The 21,522-nt window shown below is 38.3% G+C and overlaps 4 protein-coding genes across 6 annotated transcripts; 3 read left to right on the forward strand and 1 right to left on the reverse strand.

Annotated features, from left to right (window-relative positions):
* The first annotated feature begins 2,414 nt into the window (after positions 1 to 2,414).
* On the forward strand, positions 2,415 to 7,372 carry LOC103938529 (protein LUTEIN DEFICIENT 5, chloroplastic). Of its 2 annotated transcripts, XM_009348541.3 has the most exons (17): positions 2,415 to 2,667; positions 2,779 to 2,941; positions 3,303 to 3,519; positions 3,638 to 3,709; positions 3,790 to 3,900; positions 4,291 to 4,482; positions 4,606 to 4,767; positions 4,912 to 5,007; positions 5,082 to 5,183; positions 5,408 to 5,440; positions 5,558 to 5,638; positions 5,743 to 5,825; positions 5,935 to 6,066; positions 6,272 to 6,332; positions 6,477 to 6,542; positions 6,695 to 6,857; positions 6,986 to 7,372. In XM_009348541.3, the coding sequence occupies exons 1-17, from the start codon at positions 2,568 to 2,570 to the stop codon at positions 6,991 to 6,993; spliced, it is 1,842 nt and encodes a 613-aa protein (XP_009346816.3). In that variant the 5' UTR covers positions 2,415 to 2,567; the 3' UTR covers positions 6,994 to 7,372. The 2 variants fall into 2 exon arrangements, with proteins under 2 accessions (XP_009346816.3, XP_018500806.2); XM_018645290.2 differs by having other exon boundaries at positions 6,695 to 7,372.
* Positions 7,373 to 7,505: 133 nt separating this feature from the next.
* On the forward strand, positions 7,506 to 10,484 carry LOC103938555 (rhamnogalacturonate lyase B-like). The gene has a single exon (XM_009348576.3). The coding sequence runs from the start codon at positions 8,378 to 8,380 to the stop codon at positions 10,427 to 10,429; it is 2,052 nt and encodes a 683-aa protein (XP_009346851.2). The 5' UTR covers positions 7,506 to 8,377; the 3' UTR covers positions 10,430 to 10,484.
* LOC103938530 (sterol 3-beta-glucosyltransferase UGT80A2-like) lies at positions 10,417 to 16,033 on the reverse strand. Its single transcript, XM_009348542.3, has 14 exons — positions 15,742 to 16,033; positions 15,451 to 15,647; positions 15,090 to 15,341; positions 14,543 to 14,654; positions 14,051 to 14,221; positions 13,593 to 13,656; positions 13,307 to 13,364; positions 13,019 to 13,196; positions 12,250 to 12,380; positions 11,739 to 11,841; positions 11,505 to 11,581; positions 11,237 to 11,284; positions 10,998 to 11,147; positions 10,417 to 10,836 (listed from the first exon to the last, which is right to left on the reverse strand). The coding sequence occupies exons 1-14, from the start codon at positions 15,860 to 15,862 to the stop codon at positions 10,651 to 10,653; spliced, it is 1,848 nt and encodes a 615-aa protein (XP_009346817.2). The 5' UTR covers positions 15,863 to 16,033; the 3' UTR covers positions 10,417 to 10,650.
* Positions 16,034 to 16,986: 953 nt separating this feature from the next.
* LOC103938531 (ferrochelatase-2, chloroplastic-like) lies at positions 16,987 to 20,948 on the forward strand. Of its 2 annotated transcripts, none has more exons than XM_048568488.1 (9): positions 16,987 to 17,463; positions 17,694 to 17,837; positions 17,970 to 18,071; positions 18,416 to 18,519; positions 18,607 to 18,733; positions 19,228 to 19,380; positions 19,611 to 19,711; positions 19,889 to 20,090; positions 20,712 to 20,948. In XM_048568488.1, exons 1-9 carry the CDS (start codon positions 17,104 to 17,106, stop codon positions 20,802 to 20,804), a joined length of 1,386 nt encoding a protein of 461 aa, XP_048424445.1. In that variant the 5' UTR covers positions 16,987 to 17,103; the 3' UTR covers positions 20,805 to 20,948. The 2 variants fall into 2 exon arrangements, with proteins under 2 accessions (XP_048424445.1, XP_018500803.1); XM_018645287.2 differs by having other exon boundaries at positions 16,989 to 17,463; positions 20,302 to 20,948.
* The last annotated feature ends 574 nt before the right edge of the window (positions 20,949 to 21,522 follow it).

Here is a 21,522-nt window from a genome sequence, read left to right on the forward strand (position 1 = left end):
TCAGTGATATGATATTTATCTGCAGACTCTGGTTGATATTTTGTTTGTATATGTGTAGATTTCGATGAGCAACTGGCAAGAGAATGTGAATATTCCAGCACAGAATCTCTTAGCCAATAATAATTGGCTTCCTCAGGGTCAGTCCTCGCAGGGACTACAGAACTATAGCAACAATGCTTCTGCTTCCAGTTCTAGGTAAAATTATTAATCATCAATAATTAATTTAATTGTGATTTATTTTAATTACTTGGTGATTAATTATGAATATATTGTCATGAAAACTGACAATTAATCTCCGAAAATATCAAATTAATTGTGTAAAAATCCTGGCAGGGCCATTAAAAACGCACTGTATGATCCTAAGTACGAAGCCATGGGACTACCGATAGATCCCCACCTACGCCTCTTTCTCGCGCAGCAGAGGCGTGAAAATGATCGGTAATTGTCCTCAATTTTTATAATTATTAGGGGTATCATACTAAATAGTAATTAACTGAGTTCGAATGTAGCTAATAATAACTATAAATTCATTTGGAATTTGATGGTTGCAGGACGCAGTGACTTGCCTTGAGAGCAGTTCGATCGGAGCTATATCGATCGTCCAGTTGTTGCAGACAAGTTGCCGTCTGAGTTTTAATTAAGCAGTAATAATAATCATAAACCCCAGAAACTATACTGATAGGGTTTGCATGATTTGTTTGAAATTTTCGGATAATTAATTGTTTGGTTAATTTCTTTATGGACAAATTAAGTTGAATTTTGAATAACTATTGCTTATTGCTAGAACATTTTTGGATGCATGTTTACTAAAGTCTCGTTTGGAAGTGTTTTTAAGTGACTAAAGTTTCTTTTAAAAGTGCTTTTAAATGACTAAAAACGCTTTTGGTGAAATTAATTTTGAGTTATAAAATCACTTTAAGTGTTTTTTGAAGAAGCATTAAATATGTCCTGCAGTAGGAAGCATTTAAAGTGCTTTTCCACGATCTAATTGGATTTTAACTAAAGATTGGTTTCAAAAATATTTTCATCAAAAACAGTTTAGTCATTTTAAAAGTATTTTCAAACGAGCCCTAATTTCCTAGCACTACAAAATCAATATATTTACTCTTTATGTATGAAATAAAAAAGATGTAGGCATACAAAATCATCGAGCAGTTACGTTAAATTTTTTAGAATTGAGTGTAAGATCCTTATGTGTGTCATATCATCAAATGAACAACATTTTTACAGAAGTTGACGACTAGGACTATTTGTGCACATTTGTTAAATTCAGCTATCTCAATTTATGAACTTTTAATTCAAAGACCAATTGTAAAGTAGGATAATTTTAGGAATCAATTCTAAATTTTACTCAATAAAAAAACCTGTTTTTGTTAAAAATATGATATTGTAAAAGAGTAAATTGTAGCAACGGTCATTCAATTAAAAATCCATTACCATTAGTCCCTCAACTTATCAAAATGTGTAGCTATGGTCATTTTCATCAATTTCGTCAAAATTTTGTCAAAATAAGTTATGTTGGAATGACCATTTATACAATTAGGGTCTCTTAACTCATCAAAGTGTGTAATTATGGTCATTTTCATCAACTACGTCAAAATTTTTATCAAAACGAGTTATGTTAGAAAGACCATTGCTACAATTGGGTTAAAGTTAAGGGACCATTTCTCCAGTTGAATTAAAGTTGAGAGATCAATGGTAATGAATTTTTAGTTGAAGGACCATAGCTACACGTTTTGATGAGTTGAGGGACCAATGGTAATGGATTTTAAATTGAGTGACCATTGCTCCAATTAAGTTAAAATTAAGGGACATAGCTCAATTTATTTTACTCTACAAGTAGGAGAATTTAAACTAGAATGCATAGTACGGAACACATCCGCTCTAGACACTTTAGCTACCGTCTCATTTGCAACAAACCATTTAGTTTGTGTTTGTTTCATAAATAAGACAATTGATTATTTAAACTACACATTAATCATGTTAACAAAATAAAGAAAAAATAACCAAAATAAAAGTTGTGGGAAATATAGTAAATTATATACAAAATAATTTTATTTGTTTTCAAAGTCTCACAGCCAGGTACCATATAAATTATCTCAGTTTTCTCTTTTAACGTTTTTCTCTCAAATAAACGTTTTAGTTACAAAATAATATCTAGAAATCGTTGCAAAAAAATATGAACATTCGCAACAAAAAATCATTCGAAACGTTTTAGCGATAAATTTATATTTTCTCTCTTTATAATTTTTATTTTAAAATTTTAATTACATACTTCACATGTGTACAATTGATGATGATCTTTATGACAAGAATACTTTTGAGATTATTACATACAAACCAAATTGCAATGGTCCTTGTCTGTCATGCTCATGCATGCGTTTTGGGTCGGGTCGGGTGGGTGAGAAGATGCCGAATCCCCGACAGCCAAAAGGTACTCCCCCACGAACTTGCTGCGCTAGAAAACGGCCACATTTGTCCCCTGCATTATCATCATCTTCTTCTTCTTCCTCCTCCCTCCCTCTCTTCCTCAACCGCCAATCCCCGACGGCTGAGGGCCACCGCCAATGGCGGCCGCCGCCACTATTCCTCTTCTGCAGTTCGTCCCCGCCAAAACCTTCCAGGCCAAGCACCACTCCAACAGGCTCCGACCCACCAAACAGAGAGGTCCATTTCTCCTGAAAGTTTCGATCTTTGAGCTTCTTTGAACTTCTTCGAGCTCGTTTTTGCTTAATTCCTACTTTTTTGTTGATAGTTTTGGTGGGTTTTGTTTTGCAGGAAGTTTTGGTTTGTCTATGATTATATGCGCGTCTTCCAATGGAAGAGAGCCTGATTCTGCCGACGGCGGCGTCAAGAGCGTGGAGCGGTTGCTGGAAGAGAAGCGGCGCGCCGAGCTCTCTGCTCGGATTTCTTCAGGAGAGTTCACTGTGGAGAAATCTGGGTAATGTGATTATTAGTGATTGAAATTCTGCGTTTAGTTTTGATCTGTTTTGGGAGTTTCTGCTGCATTTGATCAAATTCACTTAATAATTTGTTTAATGAATTCTAATTATACTTAATTATAGCAAAGCTAGGTGTATAAGTTCAATTTTACTTTGATGTTAAGTATTTGGTGACTAAAAGTCTAAAACCTTTTTTTGGTTTTTTGCTGTTCTTAATTGTCTGAAGAAAGTCTTATTACTTTTTTTTATGGACTTGTGGAAGTAAATTCTTATCTGGGGAAGCTTTATTTTTGTGTTATTATACATCCACATTTGCGTTTATGCATTTCTAACTCTGAGTCTCTTGAATGTGGTAATTAGTTTTCCATCTCAATTGAAGAGTGGTTTGTCGAAGATTGGTGTTCCTACTGGGGTACTAGATTTCTTGTTCAGCTGGGCTGATGCACCTGAAAACTATCCAAAAATTCCGGAGGCAAAGGGAGCGATCAGTGCCATTCAAAGTGAGGCCTTTTTCGTCCCCCTGTTTGAGCTTTACCTCACATATGGTGGAATTTACAGGCTGACATTTGGACCAAAGGTTTTTTCATTTCTAATATCCATCTCATTGATTAATAGTACTCTCTCTCAAGCTTAGGGGATTGTTTTGACGGAAAGGGCGTCGTTCTGAATGAATTATTTGTTGGTTCTTGCTGCAGTCCTTTTTGATAGTTTCTGATCCCGCGATTGCCAAACATATATTAAGAGAAAATTCAAAGGCTTATTCAAAGGTAAACCAAATTGATAATGTCTTTTCCTGTCCTCTCTCTCTGCCTCTTCCTTTCTTAAGTGATAAATACTTTGTGCGCAGGGAATCTTGGCTGAAATTCTAGAATTTGTTATGGGGACTGGACTCATTCCCGCAGACGGTGAAATATGGCGCCTTCGACGACGTGCTATAGTTCCCGCATTGCATCAGAAGGTATTTCGTACTTTTCCTTCTCGTTTCAGTTGCGATTCCTTTTTTAATCTTGTGGAAAAATGTCTCTGTTTCCATACATTCAATGTTTCCAATAGCAAAAGCATCGGGCAAGGCATCCCTAGGTTCAAAAGTTTGAAGAGCGTATTGATTTTGTTCATATATTAAGAAAATGTTCTTTCTTTATAACAAAAAACACTTGATTATTTAGAAAACTGCGGATAGAAATTTTATGAGCTGTTTGCCTTATTAAAAGCCTGTTCATTTTCTCATGCAATTTGGACTACCTCACTGTAAATGTAAACTTGAACTGGCCGTAGGAACTATTTTTAACTTTATTTTCGTTGGTCAATTTTTATTGTTGATTTCTATTTTTTTATTTTGAACCTGTAGTATGTAACAGCTATGATTAATCTCTTCGGAGAAGCTACAGACAGGCTTTGCCAGAAGCTAGATGCTGCTGCATCTGATGGGGAAGATGTAGAGATGGAGTCGCTTTTCTCCCGTTTGACACTGGACATCATTGGCAAGGCACTTTTTAATTATGATTTTGATTCGTTAACAAATGACACTGGGATCGTCGAGGTATTCCTTTCGATTCCTTTTCTCTTAGTTCCAGTTATACAAGGTTCGTTCCTGTTTAGCTTCCACTTATCTTCACTGTTCTCTTGATCACATATTGGTGTCATTCTATTTTGGCTAGAGCAGGCTGTGTACACTGTCTTGAGAGAAGCAGAAGATCGTAGTGTTGCACCAATACCATTATGGGAGATCCCAATATGGAAAGACATTTCACCACGACAAAGAAAAGTCGCAACAGCCCTCAAATTAATTAATACTACACTGGATGATTTGATAGCAATTTGCAAGGTAAAGCCATCATTTGTTTGGCACGACATGTTTCTGATCACACTCACGCATATGTATTTTCTTTTAAGTTCATACGTGGCTGGGCATGGCTGCTAATCTGATGCATTATTGCTTTAATTTTTATTTTTCATTTGTCATCTGCAGAGAATGGTAGACGAAGAAGAGCTACAGTTTCATGAGGAGTACATGAATGAACAAGATCCTAGTATTCTCCATTTCCTTTTGGCATCTGGTGATGATGTATGTAACTACAAACTATCGGACATGCTTGTCACTAGCTCAAATGGTTGAACTTATTGCTCCACTGTTTGTAGGTCTCTAGCAAGCAACTCCGTGACGACTTGATGACAATGCTAATAGCTGGGCATGAAACATCAGCTGCAGTCTTAACGTGGACCTTTTATCTTCTTTCCACGGTAACAAGTTTGAGGCTTAGTAATGGAATCATGGAACTAATTTCTCACTTTTATATTCTTTAGTACATAGTAATACAGATTTTTACGTGAACTGGATAAATATAACGACTTGTAAATCTTGGGTGCTTGCTAAGTTTATGTATGTGGTGAATAATGACTACAAATAATCATGCTTGAATCGAAAATCTATTTCTCATGATTTGGTGGTTTTTGGCCGACTGTAGGAGCCTGGGGTCATGGCCAAGCTCCAAGAGGAGGTATGTTAAAGTTTTAACTTTAATACATCCATATTTTACCAGAAGAATCAATAGGTGTTGTGAATACTTCAGTCTATATCGTATGTTCTTTTTAATTATAACACTTTGTGTTCTTAGGCTGATTCCGTTCTGGGAGATAGATTTCCAACCATTGATGATATGAAGAAACTCAAGTATGCAACTCGAGTGATTAACGAAGTAAGCAGATCAGCTTTTATCAGAATGATTAGAAGGTTAATCTTCTATATTAATCGTCAATACGATTGTTTGTTTTTGGTTTAACCTTCCTTCTTCCTTTGTAGTCCTTGAGGCTTTACCCACAACCACCTGTGTTAATTCGTCGTTCACTGGAGGATGACAAGCTTGGAGACTACCCTATTAAAAGGTTAATTTGTCGTTCATCTGTATCGATATATGTGGTTAACATTATCTTCCTCATTCTTTGAATATTACTATGCAACAAACTAATTCCTTTATTATATTTTCATATACAGGAATGAGGATATATTTATTTGCATTTGGAATCTGCATCGCAGTCCAAAACAATGGGACGACGCAGATAAGTTTAACCCTGAAAGATGGCCATTAGATGGACCCAATCCAAATGAAACAAACCAAAATTTTCGGTATTTCATCTCTCTGCCTATTTAATGAATCGGATTTTTGTCACAATATATTGTTCTTTGTTAGTAATTATTGTATTCTGGAGTTACAACTGGTCTGTTACGCTATCTTCGTTGAGATTGGATTCAGGGTTGGATTTGTCCTGTAGGTTTTGTGTTAAGGATCCATGCCTTTTTACAAATAAATGACTGGTAGTTATGGTTTCAGTTACTTGCCCTTTGGCGGAGGACCACGGAAATGCTTAGGTGACATGTTTGCAACGTTCGAGGTAATATAAACATTTGAACTTGTTGGATAAATCACTGAAATTTTTGTGTGCTTCTTCTCACGACGACCCTTTACAAGTATTCAGAGCTTCTCCTTTACCCAAAATAGGAAAGTGTTTTGAAACTTTCACTTTGCTGATTGACAGACTGTAGTAGCACTTTCAATGCTTGTTCGAAGATTTAACTTTCAAATGGCACTCGGCGCTCCTGAGGTAAGTATCCCTGTGTTGTTTCCTGCGCGTATTATATCTAGCCTAAGAGTAGCTTTTTGAAGTGTGATGCTTAAACTCGGTATTTGCTGGTGCAATTGGGAAGAACCACAGTAAGTTTTATGATTCTATCTAATGAATGGTTCTTGGAGCAGGTCAAGATGACAACGGGAGCCACCATTCACACGACGGAAGGGTTGAAGATGACAGTCAGTAGGAGGATAAAACCTCCGATTGTTCCCACATTGGAGATGCCTGCATTTGAAGTGGATACGCCCGTCGGTGTCCCAAAAGGGGATTCTTTAGTTAGTCAGAAAGGTGAGGTTTCTTCTGCTCATCCTTGATCCTTGATTATCGCAGTCGAACTACATGATTCTAAATGGCTGAGATTTATGTTCTGATGTGTTTGATGTGCTTCGGTTAAATCTTCTGTTCGACGACGTCAGGTTTGTAGTAGATAATGCTGTAAATTAAGAGGGAGACTATATATCGTAAGATGCAATTAAGCATAGGGCGGTTGTGCTTAATTAGGTAATTTATCTCTACCAAATTGTGGAAGAGTTTCTGTTTAAACACCATTTCCGATCCAAGTTCAGTTCATCACATTTTTATCCACACCTCATTAAAAACTCTAAAACCCAACTCTTTTTAAGAGAAGAGTAACGTTTTTAGTTTCGGAGTTGTTCTGGTGGAGCTGCTTATGGGTCAGCAGTAGCAAGGCCGGAGTATGAAAGAAATCTGGTAATGTATTTTGTTTTGGGAATCTTTTTGGAGATTTCATATGTACTTGAACATTTTTTCAAATTTTTTATATGAATACAAATTTTAAGCGATTGTCGTACTAACTTTCCGAAATTATGAATTCATCATCTCACCCTAACTTTTAAGTATGTCATTTAAAATGAATCACTACTTTGCACAAGACTTGTGATCAGAGTTATTTCGAAGATTTCAACATCTCACTCTACTCCTAATAAGTTGCCTTGGACAAGAAAAATTCTAGGCTCTCAAAAAATAAAAAAGGGGTTGATATGATATATGAGAATCTAAGGGCTTGGCGTTCGGAAACGAGGAATGACGTGCACTCGCTTTTATGTGTTTCGAAGTGAATATGACTCAAACATATAGTCATTGGGACCCTCTATGGTAAAGTCTGATGATATTCTTTATGTTAAAATGTCCGAAATAATCCCGAACACAAGTTATGTGTATTGCACTTGACCTATTTTGAATGAGAAATTTACTGGTGTTAAGGCGAGATGATAAATTAGTGATTTTGAAAAGTTTGTACAACGATTGTTTAAAATTTTAATTCATATAAGTTAATACAACATTTCAAAAAATTTCCCCTTTGTTATCTGCTCGAATTTTTTCCATTTCGAGTTAGGCTGGAACTTGCTAGCAGCAACCGAACCAACCCGAAGATTTCAAACACAAATTTTATGCCAGAAAGCGATCGGAACTCCGCCAAAAATCAAACCCCTAACCGGAAGAACCAAATGCAGAGAGAGCAAGTAGCAGCCAAAGCAGCAAAAGGGAAATCCTAACTCAACCAGGAAAACTCAAACCAAATCCTAAGTCGTCCAGGAAAACTTTTACGTAACAAACAGACATAAAAGGGAAGGTATTGTCGTATCCTAATTGGAAAATCAAACCAAACTCTATATGCAGGAGTTCCGACAACACGAGGAGTCCCAACTACATGAGGATGAATGTGTCCGACTATATATATCGAATGTAAGATTTGATTTGTCATCAGTTAATCTCAAAACAGAACGAGTACGTTGATTTGTTACTACGAACAAGTATTCGATTATTGCAAACGAAGATAGACTAACATGCCTTCGATGGAGAAGGTGACGCAATGGAGGAGATTGGTGATCCTTGGAGTAGCACTAGCACTACTTGGTTTGCTCTTCTTCTTCCCTATTAACAATGCTGCTTCTGAGACGACGAGGATTTCTGGAAGGCGAGCACTGAGGAGCGTTACTGGCGATGAGCTCAACTTCAACCAGATGCTAACAGAGCAAACTCAGAACACGGTGGAGCTGTACAATGGCATTGTCCGAGTCACTTTTTCAAATCCCGGAGGAGACGTCATTGGAATTCAATACAAGGGAATTGACAACTTGCTTGACATCAAAAACCCCCCAAGCAATAGAGGTTACTGGGATCTTGTATGGAAAAATGGCGAGGACAGACTACAAGCAACAACATTTAAGATTGTTACATCGACGGCGGATCAAATAGAGATTTCTTTTAATAAGACTTATGATGTTTCCCTCAGAGATTGGACGCTACCCTTAAATGTTGACAAAAGGTACATAATGCAGCGTGGTCGCGCTGGGTTCTATGCGTATGCCATATACGAGCGTCTAGAAGGGTGGCCGGAATTGCGCATAGATCAAACAAGACTTGCTTTGAAGCTTCGAGAAGATAAATTTCAGTTCATGGCTATATCAGACGACAGACAAAGATTCATGCCAACAGCCGAAGATCGCGAAGGAGACCACGCTCAGACCCTTGCCTATCGTGAAGCTGTTCTTTTAACTAATCCAAGCAATCCCGAGTTTAAAGGAGAGGTGGATGACAAGTACCAATACTCCAGTGACGTCAAAGACATTAAGGTTCACGGTTGGATTAGCACTGACGATGCTATAGGGCTTTGGATGATCACACCTAGTACTGAGTTTCGTTCAGCGGGGCCATTCAAGCAGGAACTTACCTCTCACGTCGGCCCAACTGCCCTCACTGTGTTTCTTAGTAGTCACTACGTCGGGAAAGATGTTGGGTTGACCTTTGCAGACGGTGAGGCATGGAAGAAGGTTTTCGGGCCCGTCTTTTTGTATCTTAACTCAGACGTTCCAAGCTCGAATGCGTCCTTCTCTCTGTGGGAAAATGCAAAAGAACAGATGTATGAAGAAGTAAAGAGTTGGCCATACAATTTCACACAGTCCGAAGACTTTCCTAACTCCAATGAACGCGGATCAGTTTCTGGTCAGTTACTAATACGGGATTCGTACATCAACGAGAGCCTAGTCTCAGCAAGTTATGCTTACGTGGGACTGGCTCCGCGCGGATACGCGGGATCATGGCAAACAGAATGCAAGGGTTATCAGTTCTGGACTCAAGCTGACAACCAAGGTTATTTCTACGTGAAAGATGTTCGACCGGGGAACTATAGTTTGTATGCAACTGTTCCAGGCTTCATTGGGGACTACAAATACGAGTACGATATTACAATTGAAGCAGCAAGTGAAGTCAGTTTAGCTACTCTTACCTTTGAACCTCCGAGAAACGGTCCGACCTTGTGGGAAATCGGCACGCCTGATCGATCAGCCGCAGAGTTCAACATACCGGATCCATATCCAACCCTTGTGAACCGTTTGTTCACTGATAATTACGCAAACAGGTTTAGGCAATATGGCTTGTGGGAACGATACGGAGATTATTACCCTGACCGTGATCTCATCTACACCGTCGGCACTGACAATTACGGTGATGATTGGTTTTACGCTCATGTGACAAGGAACAGAAATGGTACATACGAGGCAACGACATGGCAAATTGTATTTCAACTTGAGAACGTTTGGAACACCGGAAATTATACGCTCCAATTGGCGTTGGCCTCGGCCAACTACGCAGAACTGCAGGTCCGATTCAACAACCAGAATGACGCAGCTCATTTTTCGACGGGGCTAATAGGGAAGGACAATGCCATAGCAAGGCATGGAATTCATGGTTTGTACTGGCTCTTCAGTGTCGATGTGCCGAGCTATCGACTTCAAAAAGGATACAACACCGTCTATCTTACTCAATCAAGAAACTGGGGACCTTTCGCAGGACTTATGTACGACTACATCCGACTAGAAGGACCTCCTCCAAACTGATTGTATTTTATGTATTTTCAAAGAGTTTTACAGTAATTAAGATTTACGATTTTTTTCATATTTGTTTCAAATTATAACTTTATAAATTCAAGTTTCGACAAGCTAAAAAAAATTAAAATAACGATACAGGATATCTTCTAATATTGTCTGACTAGTAATGGATCAGTGATCAGCCTAAACGTATATAGAATCATGGGCAGCCAAGACGTCGCTGTCGAGAGTCATGCGGGGGAGTAGCCAAAACATCTCCTGAAAGATAATAACCTTCTTCTAGTTGGCAATGACTGATCAGGTTCGTCGTCATCAGATTTATTGCAAGGAAAATGCCTGTGAAAGGCCTTCACTGCTCCCTTGACCCCATCTTCGCTATCCATGGCCTTCGCAATTTCTACAGCACGCTCTTTAACCTTTCAATGGAGTAGTTATGTTAAAATTGTATTCTAATAAACAATGTCAAGTTTTGTTCAACGCGAGTGCAGGTGTTAGAATTTTACACGAAAAAAAAATGACAATTTATAGCACCAGCATAAGTGAATCACTTGAAGTTAGAAAAGAAAACGGTATATACCATTGGATCTAGCATGAAGCGTATGGCATCAACCAATTTTTCAAGCGAGAATTCCTCGACTGGGATGGGTGCAGGACCTACACCTCTGGCATGCACCCTCTCGCCCCAAAATGGCTGGTCCCCGAAGAATGGTATAATTGTAGTCGGACACTAAAAAGAACACAATATCACCCATAAATAAGCCACTAACTAAATCATTCCCTAATATAAGATTTCCCAATAATAATTTTATCAGTTACCTCAGCTTTCAGACCAGCAGCAGTTGTTCCAGCACCCCCATGATGTACCTAAAATGAATTTCCGTATCCAATGTGAAACCAAGTTCATTCGGAAAGAAAACAAAGTACAAGCAAAAGCTAGACACAAAAGAAGTGCGTCAAGTTTATGCATGACGACAGACTGCAACGGAGATAACATTTCAGCACAACCGTGATAGAATGACGTTGTGAACACCAGTGCAATGAAATCTCAACCAATCAAAATGAGTTAAAAGCAATAACAATTTACCACACCAGAGCATCGTTTGAATAACCAATCGTGGGGGCAGTTGTCCACTAAGTACACAGAATCACTTGGTTCTACCGCTGAGAAGAGAAATATATAAAGCTTTTCACATGTAAAGAAGTAAGAATACAATGTGCTTGTAAAAACTTAAGATATAATATTTTATACATATACATATATATATATATATATGTGTGTGTGTGTGTGTGTGTATTTTATTAACGAATCGAGACTTACAATTACCAAGGCCACCCCAGCCTCTGTTGATAATGCCTCTCTGTCCAGTTATTTCCAGAGCTTGAAGAATAATATCAGTCATTTTCTCCGGTTCTTCAAGAGGCTAATAAAAAACCATAATAGAAGGAAAAACATTAGCATGTTACAAGACAATTTACCACTTTAATAACATGTTCAATCAAGTAACCTTAACTATACAATTGGCAAGTATACTCTGCATGCATTTGTAATGTTCTCAGTCAAATCAGATATTGAACTGAGCAAAGGGGACAATTTTTCACTTCATGAATAGACCCCTCACAACCAGTTGGTTGGGGACCAGCATGAAGGTGGTCACTCATTGGTGATGTGTGGTTTTGGCTCTCATGGTGATTGTTTGGTCGGAGAGTAACAAGTGTTTTTTGAGTGTACGGTGGAAACAGAGCTACTCTGAGATAGAACTGGGCAAAGAACATTAAACATGAATAGAAAATGCTCCAACAAAAAAAAAAAAAAAAAAAAAAACACTCACAAGGCTACCAAATCCAATATATACAGGTGCGTCACCAGCTTCAAGCCACTTAGCAAGTGGCTCAGGGGGTTCATAATTTGAAGCAAGGTCAAGAAAACAAAACCCAACAACGTCAACCTTTGGTCCCCAATCTGCCAGACAAGTGAAAACCAAAGCATATTAGCAAATAATTGGCATACTTTTTTCTCATTTGGTCAAGCTAGTATATTTCTCCCCTATCAAATCATATTCTGGAGGCTTCTGCAATAATATCAGCATAAGAATCCCATTGTTGCATGATAAAGCGTATCTAGTGACCACGATGAGTATTTTAAATTGACCATGTATCTCTATCATATTTTCAGCAATAAATTGTAAACAATTACTTGTTTTTGAACAATGAGGTTATCAAACATACAATGAACCCCAACTAGGCAAGAAACAAGGTGAAAGGCTATGAGAAAATCCTCAAAAGAATTTCAATCCAGGTGGACCAAGAATCAACAACAAACAAACCATACAACATCGAGTCCGTTTTTCAATTTGTGGAACAACGAGCAATAAAATATTAACAAGCTCACACCAAGCACATAGTGGGCAATCCATCGAAATACATCACCTGTAGAACTAAAGACAACCTCTAACCCATATATATGGACAGAAAAGCCAAAATTAATCTTCCATTATGACATTCGATATCAGTTCATTTAGTATGGAAGAAATCTGTGACTTCATATCAAGTATTGACATGCAAATTTTCATCTGAAGGAAAAAGATTTAAATATATGACCTTGAGGTTTGGGAACAAGATGAGGACTCCATATATACCCATAGGGCACGTCAGGAGGAGAACTATAGTATCCACTTAAATATGTGATAGGTCTGAGCTTCAGCATTTTCTTCCTAAACTCATTAATCATGTCTCGAATTCCTAGCCAAATAAATGCATCGACTAATTGATATGATAGCTGGAAAGAAAAGAAAAATCTGTTTAATTACATAATATAAGCCTGGCAAACAAACGCATCAATATAGATCACTATCACTTAGGTAGAAAAGGATATTGTATGAGACTCACTCTATATCCAATTGGCTGCTTGACACGAGATAGGGGATGGGGGAATTCACTCGTAGGCCTGAGAAAGGTAAATAGTTATCAAGCGATTGATCAAACAACAAAGAATATTTCATGATTTGCTGCTTTTCTCTCTTTTAACAGTACGTTTAAAGTACATACATATGCAATGAACCGTGTGTGATTGAGAAATAATAGGTCAACCAAAATGAACAATGGACGATGAAACTGAGAGAATCATTGAGCAAAAGATATCAGCATTTGATCTAACCCAGGAGACAACACTTACGTCCATGGCATTGTGAAAAATATATGAAGCGGTACTTTTAGTGCCTCGGCGACATGAGAGTGCCCTGGACAAGTGTTTGCAAAGTTAGGAGTCTACTAAATGATTTCAAACAACATAAATATTCATTCTTCCCTTTATATCAAGTTAAATGGTTCAGATATTTAATTTAGAAAGATCTTCTCGTAATTGTTCTCTCCAAAGAACAGAAGCATGGAGACTTTCTGAGCATTTCAAGTGGTTGAGGCTATGACCCCATGCATCCATCAACATTGTCAGTGGTAGATTTACTTAAACACATCAATATAGGGTCTTCAATTATTTCAAAGGTAATAGGAGCCACAAACACACAAACACCTTGTTCTTAAAGCCAAATATTGTGTGTGGCCAATTCAATTGTTTGAAGAATGCCATTGATACTTGAAAACCCAAAACAATATAATAAGATGATGAAATCTAACCATAGGCTGGTGGATTGGCAATTATTGCTTCTGCTTTAAATGGAATTTTGGAATCAGGATCAGGTTCGTTGCATGCAGGAAGTAAAGAAAAAATTATTTCCTTCAACTGATGTCGCTGAATTGATATTTCCGAAGGTCCTGATGGCAAGAAACCTTTATTCTTGACCATATCTGTAAAAAACAAAAGCACTACATCAATACAAAACCAATAAAAAAGACAGGCATGTTCACATATGTGTGTTTTTTAAGGAAATCTTCAATGTTAAATTTCCAAGATTACCTCCTAACGATTCAAGCAAGCAGAACAAGGTACATGAAAATTAAAACCTCAATGCTAAAATAGGTTTGACATGTGGAACAAGGTAGCGGTTAAATTAACTAAACTTTATACAAAGTAATAATTTCAGAAATTAACAAATGATGGAATAAACAGACCAAAGACTCATCATTATTGTACGCAGGGCATGGAAAAGAAACAAATTCTGCACTTACAACCAGCAAGAACCTTTGGATCTCCACCTAAAGGATAGAACTCCAACCCAGCAGAAAGGACAAAATCTTTGAAATTTGCATGAGTTGCTAGCCTAACCCTATGGCCATATTCCTGCAAGTAAACACATCCATCAATTCACATAATGTCGAGGATAAGCTTCCCAAGAAGAACTATATTTTCCTTTCACTCATCGCCTCGAAAATTTCCATCACAAAAAGTAAAATTCTCAAAGTACTTGGACTAAATTATATCTTTATGAATAAATACACGCACACAAAGCATATTAGAAAGTAAAATGGATGCGAGTAACAGGCACAAACAAAGCAATAAATCGACAAAGCAATTAAAATTTCTAACAACATCAATTTTCATCAAAAAATTAATCACCAGCAGAAAACACTAAGCAAAACCGAGCACGAGCATATATCCAGCAAAAGATAAAAATTCTTTCACAATTGTTGTCCACATTCCCAATCAGTTGCACACAAAATTATGAAGCATTTCACTGTTAAGTTCTATATAGCTAAAAGCACATAAATGCAAGACCTGCAATCGCTTTCCAATGGCAACAAACGGCTGCACATCTCCTCGTGTGCCGACAATAAGCATTACAATTTGCAGAGGAGGTATATCTCGAACTTCAGTTTCCGTCTTGCTTCCATCTTCTCCACCAGAAGCTGCTTCACTGTGGGCAGCTCCAGTTCCGAAATCCAGATACTGCGGTTTAATATCACCCGGAACGTCAAATTGCACGGTCCCGTCATCTTTCACTTTTGCCAGCCGTTTTATATATTTACGCTGCAGAATTTCAATGTAGTTCCAATTAAATCCTAGAGATTTCAAGGACTAAATTCTAAAAACATTAAATTCGAAAACTTCGAAAAATTCAAAAAATTAAATTGAGTACCTTTTTTCTAAAAGGAGTTCTTTGATCAAAGAGCTTGGCGAGAATCACAGCCAACGCCTGGTTCTGAGTCAATCGCGCGCTCGCTGTGAGTTGACTCGAACCGGAGCTCGAACCGGAGCTCGAACCGGACGACGTACGGACGGTGGATGATGACTTTCCAGAATTTTTCTCTGTTTGCACGTCTCCCTCCAAATGCCCTACCAAATCCACATTATTTCACAAACTCGAAACCAAAATTACGAAAATAGACAATGACGATGACGAAGAAGGAGGAGGAGGCGGTGAGGGAACCTGAGGAAGTGGTGGCATTTTCGTCATTAGGATTGGGAGGGACTTCGGCTTCGAAATAGACGGACCCGTCGCTGGAGCTGCCGGAATGGCTCCGGCTGTGGTCGGGGGAGGACTCCGTCATGGATTCGCGGGGAGAGATTCTTTCGAGGTTTGTCAATGGAGAAGGGAAAGGTATCGGAATGCTTTTTCTAGTTCGAGTTGTTGGAGCCGTTGGAAAGCACAAAGCGAGAAAAGAGGGGAGAGAGAGAGAGAGAGAGAGAGAGAAACAGTTGGAACTGCCGAGTTGTGACACGTTCCCAACGCGAGGGCGCCAAATACAACGTAATAACTAAACCCGACCTAACTACCCACCAAAAGGGCAAATACGCCTTTTTATTTCTTTGTTTTACCGCGAATAGTTCGCGTAGGTTTTTTTTATTACCGATAATAAGGAGACGTGCGAATGCTCTTAACTAACTGAATTATAATTTTTGGTTAACAAATTTATCATTTTGTTCTCGTTTCTTATAAGTGTCTTCCTTAAAAGCAATTTCATTTAATTTTTGTCAAAATCAATTGCTTGTCTAAGGCTCTAAAATATTTGAAAAGTAATTTTGTCTTCACACTTTTACCCACAAGTCTTACCACTCCCTTTTTTTTTAAACGAACAATATACTCTACACTAAAAAAAGAATTTTTTATGAACTAATTCCTAAATTTTTGAAACATTAAAAAATGTGATTTTTTTATTTAATTCAAGCAGTAGTGAAAAAGGAGAGTATCAAACTTAGAATTTTAAGTGCAATGTGAATAATTTACCTACTTGAGTTATAAGCTCATTGTTGCAAAAAATGTGGTTGGTATGATAAGAGTTCGTGAAAGGTAGGCCTACAAGTAACCATCAGAGACAATTCAACAGGTGACTAAAACATAGCCATATCTTTATACAAGAATTAAAGTTTTCACAATTTAAGTGAGAATGTATGTATTGACTTCATGACTTAGTAATTTTGAGTCTTGGCCCTTGGAATTATTAGAAGAGTTACTTTATGTTAAACAAGTTAATCATACGCCTCGTAAGTGATCATTTAAGAGTTAGAATTCGGTAATCCCCTACTGGTAAAGGAAAAAAAAAAAAAAACCAAAAATTGTTCTTACCAATCTGCCCGACCCATGAGTAGGCCATGGGTCCGGTTCAAACCCGATTGAATTAGAATTCAAATCCTTCGAAGAGAGAGAGAGTGAGAGTGGCTTGAAGCAGGCCGCGTGTCCTAACTGCGAACTCAGCACCCATAGCCAAACGCCTATCTCTTGTTCTTTTCTCTCTCTACGCTGTACACTCTGCAACAGTGCAACTTGCCTTCTCAGTCAAGGCCTCGGGCAATGGCGGCTGAATCCATAGCAATGCTACCGTGGACAATATCCTCCGCCGTCCCCTCCGACCACCGCCTGCCGCCGCGCGGAGGATTACTCTGCGGTTCTCACAGCCACACCTCCGCAGCTCCAGCTAGAAATTGCGTCGTCGCCAGATACTCCTCGACGCAATCTGCTCTGCTGTTCTCCAAGAACTCGCTCCGGAAATGCCTGCCGCCGCTAAAGGCGTTGGTGGCGTCGGAAACTCTGGACGCTCCGTCGACGCCGTTTAATGGGGAGGATAAAGTCGGAGTCTTGCTGCTTAACCTCGGTGGGCCCGAGACTCTCGACGACGTCCAGCCCTTCTTGTTTAACCTCTTCGCTGACCCGGTAACTTCCTCAAGCTTTTTAATTTTTGAGTTTTTCAAGCTTTTTAATTTCTGAAATTTCAACAAAAATGCCATGAATTTTAATTTAGTAAACTTTTAAGGTTTGTGAATTTTGAATTAAGTAAATTTAAAGTGTGTGAATTTGAATTTAGTAACTTTAATGTGTGTGGATTTAGATTGAACTCTATTGCATTGGGGTAGTATTTTTTGATGTGTGTGAAAAATGGGCAGGATATCATTAGACTGCCGAGGCTGTTTCGGTTTCTTCAGAAGCCATTGGCGCAATTTATATCCGTTCTGAGGGCGCCAAAGAGCAAAGAAGGCTATGCCTCCATTGGTGGCGGCTCTCCTCTTCGACGGATAACTGATGCACAGGCATGACCACTCTAACTTTCTCTTAACATTGACCTCAAGTGCTCTTGAATTGCTTGCGTATCATGTAAAGCTTTAAGCTTGATGGAAATGCTGTCTAATTGGAATTTCATTGGTACCCTTTTCTCCATTCAGGCGGAAGAATTGAGGAAGGCCCTTTATGCGAAGGATGTCCCAGCAAAAGTGTATGTTGGTATGCGTTATTGGCATCCGTTTACTGAAGAAGCTATAGAACAGGTATCTTGGTATGATTTCATTTTGATTTTCGATGTACCTGTCAATGATATCTCGGCTAGTGAGTTATGTATGTCTTAGAGTTTATGTTGTCTTGTACAATAAACAAATATAGTTTTTGTTGAATCATTTCCGCTTCAATTTTTGCTTCACAATGTACTTGAGATGTGCTCTTCTTCCTCTAACTGTGGCATGCCACTTATTTATAATGGTTGTTCCGCACTTTTGTCAAGTCTTAGGTTAAGTCCAATTGAGTTGGTAACATGGAAATTTGTTAAGAGATTTAGGTTTTTGATTGTGGTCAAAACTTCATGGATCTAGTTGTTGATTTTAAAAAGATTTTGTAGATAAAAAGAGATGGAATTACAAAGCTTGTCGTCCTTCCTCTTTATCCACAATTTTCAATATCAACTAGTGGTTCAAGCCTTCGGCTCCTGGAGAGTATATTCCGGTGATGTCTAACTCTAACTATCTGTTGCCATATCATTGCCTCAAATTATAATCTTAAAGCTGACTGGATAATTCATTGGTTCATAAGGGAGGACGAATATCTTGTCAACATGCAGCACACAGTAATACCATCTTGGTACCAGCGTGAAGGGTATATAACGGCAATGGCAAATTTGATTGAAAAAGAGCTTCAACGTTTTGACAGCCCTGAAAAGGTATTGTTAAATCTTTCTTTTTCACATTGATTTTCATGCCTCTAAGTGAGTTACTTATCCTGCATCATTTAAACTAAATGAAAGAAGAAGTACCTCTTAGGGTTCTACAATTCTCATGGCCTCAGAGAAGTTTCTTTAATCTCTATTTAGTGGGGGATATAAGGATTGTTTTATCATATTATGCATACTACTAAGTTGTCGAAAAAGGCTGCCACGAAAAGCAAAGCTATCTCGCTATAACTTTCCTTTCTTCTATTGACACATTTGGATATGGTTTCTTAGCAGTTGAGTGTTTAAATTTTTAGTGCTGCAAGAGACTATAGTAACGCCCTTTTCAGTTTTGGTATATAAATGTATGGTATAATATGCAATTCTTTTCTGTTCTGCTCTAGCTTTTCTCTTACTGACAGTGACACCTAAGTTCCAAAATGAAATTACTTGGTTATCATCCTCGTGTAGATGTCAGCCAGCTTAATTGGGAATGTGCATTACAGGTAATGATATTCTTTAGCGCACATGGGGTGCCACTTGCATATGTGGAAGAGGCTGGTGATCCATACAAGGCGGAGATGGAGGAATGCATAGATTTGATAATGGAAGAGTTAGAAAAGAGAAAAATAACTAATGCGTACACCCTTGCCTATCAGGTGCATTTCTGCTTTTAATTTGATCTGATTTTAGATATGTTTATAAAGGAAAATTGAGTTCAAGCCTCTAGCCTCTCATGAATAGGGATGGTTTTTTCAAAGATCATGTAAAAATAGTGACATACTCGTCTTCGTTGTTTAGATTTCTTTTATTGTGTTTGATATCTATCTTATACATCCATGATATTCTTCGTGACTTGGTTGATTATAGTTAGTGAATGTTCTAACAGAGCAGAGTTGGACCTGTGGAGTGGTTAAAACCCTACACAGATGAGACAATAATTGAGCTTGGACAAAAGGGAGTCAAAAGACTGCTGGCAGTCCCTATAAGGTAATTGTTTGTCGTCTTTTCTTTTCCCCACTGTTAGCTGAATTTTAGCTGCATCCTCTCTCGCTCACTCTCTCACTCTCTTGCTCAATCTCAGGCACACAAACATGTGTGCATACTATCATATATATGAATTATGGAACTTAGTTCTGTGATTAAATGTTGATGAATGATCCACAGCTTTGTCAGCGAGCATATTGAAACTCTAGAAGAAATCGATGTTGAGTACAAAGAATTGGCTCTGAAATCTGGTATAGAGGTTTGGGGGCGTGTTCCCGCACTAGGATGTGAAGCCACCTTCATTTCAGATTTGGCAGATGCGGTGATTGAGAGCTTGCCATATGTTGGAGCTATGGCAGTCTCACATCTTGAAGCTCGACAGGTAAACTCTCTCCTGAACAATGTTGTCTTGTGTGTGCCCTCTGTGTGCTTGAGTCCGTGGGTGGGTGGCATAGAGAAGCTAGCTTATAGTACCATTTTTCATTTGTTTGTCCCTGCTGTTTTCCGTATTGAAAACCCATCTTGGTAGGTTCTTACTATAGTTTTCTACTTTGTGCTTGTCTTTGGATGGTGTTTCGGGTCTTTTATTGCAGTCTTTAGTTCCACTTGGGAGTGTGGAAGAGTTGTTAGCGACATATGATTCACAGCGTAGGGAGCTACCAGCACCTGTGACTGTTTGGGAATGGGGTTGGACAAAAAGTGCCGAGACTTGGAATGGAAGAGCGGCTATGTTGGCAGTGGTGGTTCTACTGGTCCTAGAAGTCACCACCGGGGAGGGGTTCTTGCACCAATGGGGCATATTACCCTTACATCGCTAAATCTAACCTCTTTATCTCTCTCGCTTCCTCCTCCCTTGCCCTCTTTCTTCTTTCTCTTCCTCTTTTACTTAAATGTACCTATTCATAAGATTGAGCCTCCTTTTTTCTTTCTTCCCATGCACGTTGGAAGTTACATACTGATGCATTTGAGTCCCCACTTACACGTTCGGATTTGAGCTGTCCAGGTGCAGCACTTTGTGGGGGAAAAGTGGAAAACTTGTATGATATATAAAGCGTATGTAATTCGTATGCTCACAGCCTCGCACGATGGTCCATGAATTTACATGTAAAGTTTTAAGCTCTACTTTGAATGTTGATTTTCTTGGTGTTGAACTTTCGTTGTTCAACGGCAAGAAGCTATTGTAATTCAAATATTCAAAGCAATTTGTGTACTTATGCAGATGATTACTGGTCGAGTTCAATTTGGCCAATTCGGTCATGCGTTTCAATATCTTAACCATTTTAGTTATTTCCATCTAGTTTAGACGCCAATGCGCGAACATTCTACGAGTTAATGTGCCCACATTGCATGTGATTAGACTCGGATTCTCTCCATTCCTCTTTTTATCCCCTTTTATCTCCTCCTCTATAAAAAATTAATATAAAATGTTGACGTGACTTAACCGTAACCGTTCAAATAAAAGGGGAGGGAAGGGGAGGGAAGGGGAGGGAAAAAAAAAGGGGAGAGAATCCATCTCCGCATAATATATTGACATCAAACTGGTCAAAATCGAAACACAAGGACTAAAAATTCTAAGTAAAGAATCGAGAAAAATGACATCTATTGAGTGCAAATTCTCGGATTTTATTTGCAGATTTTCATAACATAAGAATTATAATAGATTTAACCTTAAAACTAACATTAGACTCGTGCAACCCATTAATAAAGAACCCAAATTTTATACTAACGGTATTCTAAATTAATTTAAGTACAAAGAAGGTGATTCAAACTAAGTACGAAGAAGAAGAAGATTCAAATTTCAGTTGTATAATAAA

The sequence above is a fragment of a genome, unplaced genomic scaffold, assembly GCF_019419815.1.
Source record: "Pyrus x bretschneideri cultivar Hongxiangsu unplaced genomic scaffold, Pyrus_bretschneideri_v1 Contig48, whole genome shotgun sequence".
Lineage (NCBI taxonomy): Eukaryota > Viridiplantae > Streptophyta > Magnoliopsida > Rosales > Rosaceae > Pyrus > Pyrus x bretschneideri.

Bases quoted from the DNA above. Each gene is read 5' to 3' on its own strand.
- LOC103938530 (XM_009348542.3), bottom strand. From the start codon at position 15,862: ATGACGGAGTCCTCCCCCGACCACAGCCGGAGCCATTCCGGCAGCTCC. The intron at 12,381-13,018 runs GTCATATATTTA...CTTGTCTGGCAG, and splicing joins TCTTGTTCCCAAACCTCAAG to ATTGGGGACCAAAGGTTGAC. The intron at 11,582-11,738 runs GTAAGTCTCGAT...TTCTCTTCTCAG, and splicing joins CTGGGGTGGCCTTGGTAATT to CGGTAGAACCAAGTGATTCT.
- LOC103938555 (XM_009348576.3), top strand. From the start codon at position 8,378: ATGCCTTCGATGGAGAAGGTGACGCAATGGAGGAGATTGGTGATCCTT.
- LOC103938531 (XM_018645287.2), top strand. From the start codon at position 17,104: ATGGCGGCTGAATCCATAGCAATGCTACCGTGGACAATATCCTCCGCC. The intron at 18,072-18,415 runs GTATCTTGGTAT...AAGATTTTGTAG, and splicing joins CTGAAGAAGCTATAGAACAG to ATAAAAAGAGATGGAATTAC. The intron at 19,712-19,888 runs GTAATTGTTTGT...AATGATCCACAG, and splicing joins CTGCTGGCAGTCCCTATAAG to CTTTGTCAGCGAGCATATTG.
- LOC103938529 (XM_018645290.2), top strand. From the start codon at position 2,568: ATGGCGGCCGCCGCCACTATTCCTCTTCTGCAGTTCGTCCCCGCCAAA. The intron at 2,668-2,778 runs GTCCATTTCTCC...TTTGTTTTGCAG, and splicing joins CCGACCCACCAAACAGAGAG to GAAGTTTTGGTTTGTCTATG. The intron at 2,942-3,302 runs GTAATGTGATTA...TGTGGTAATTAG, and splicing joins TTCACTGTGGAGAAATCTGG to TTTTCCATCTCAATTGAAGA.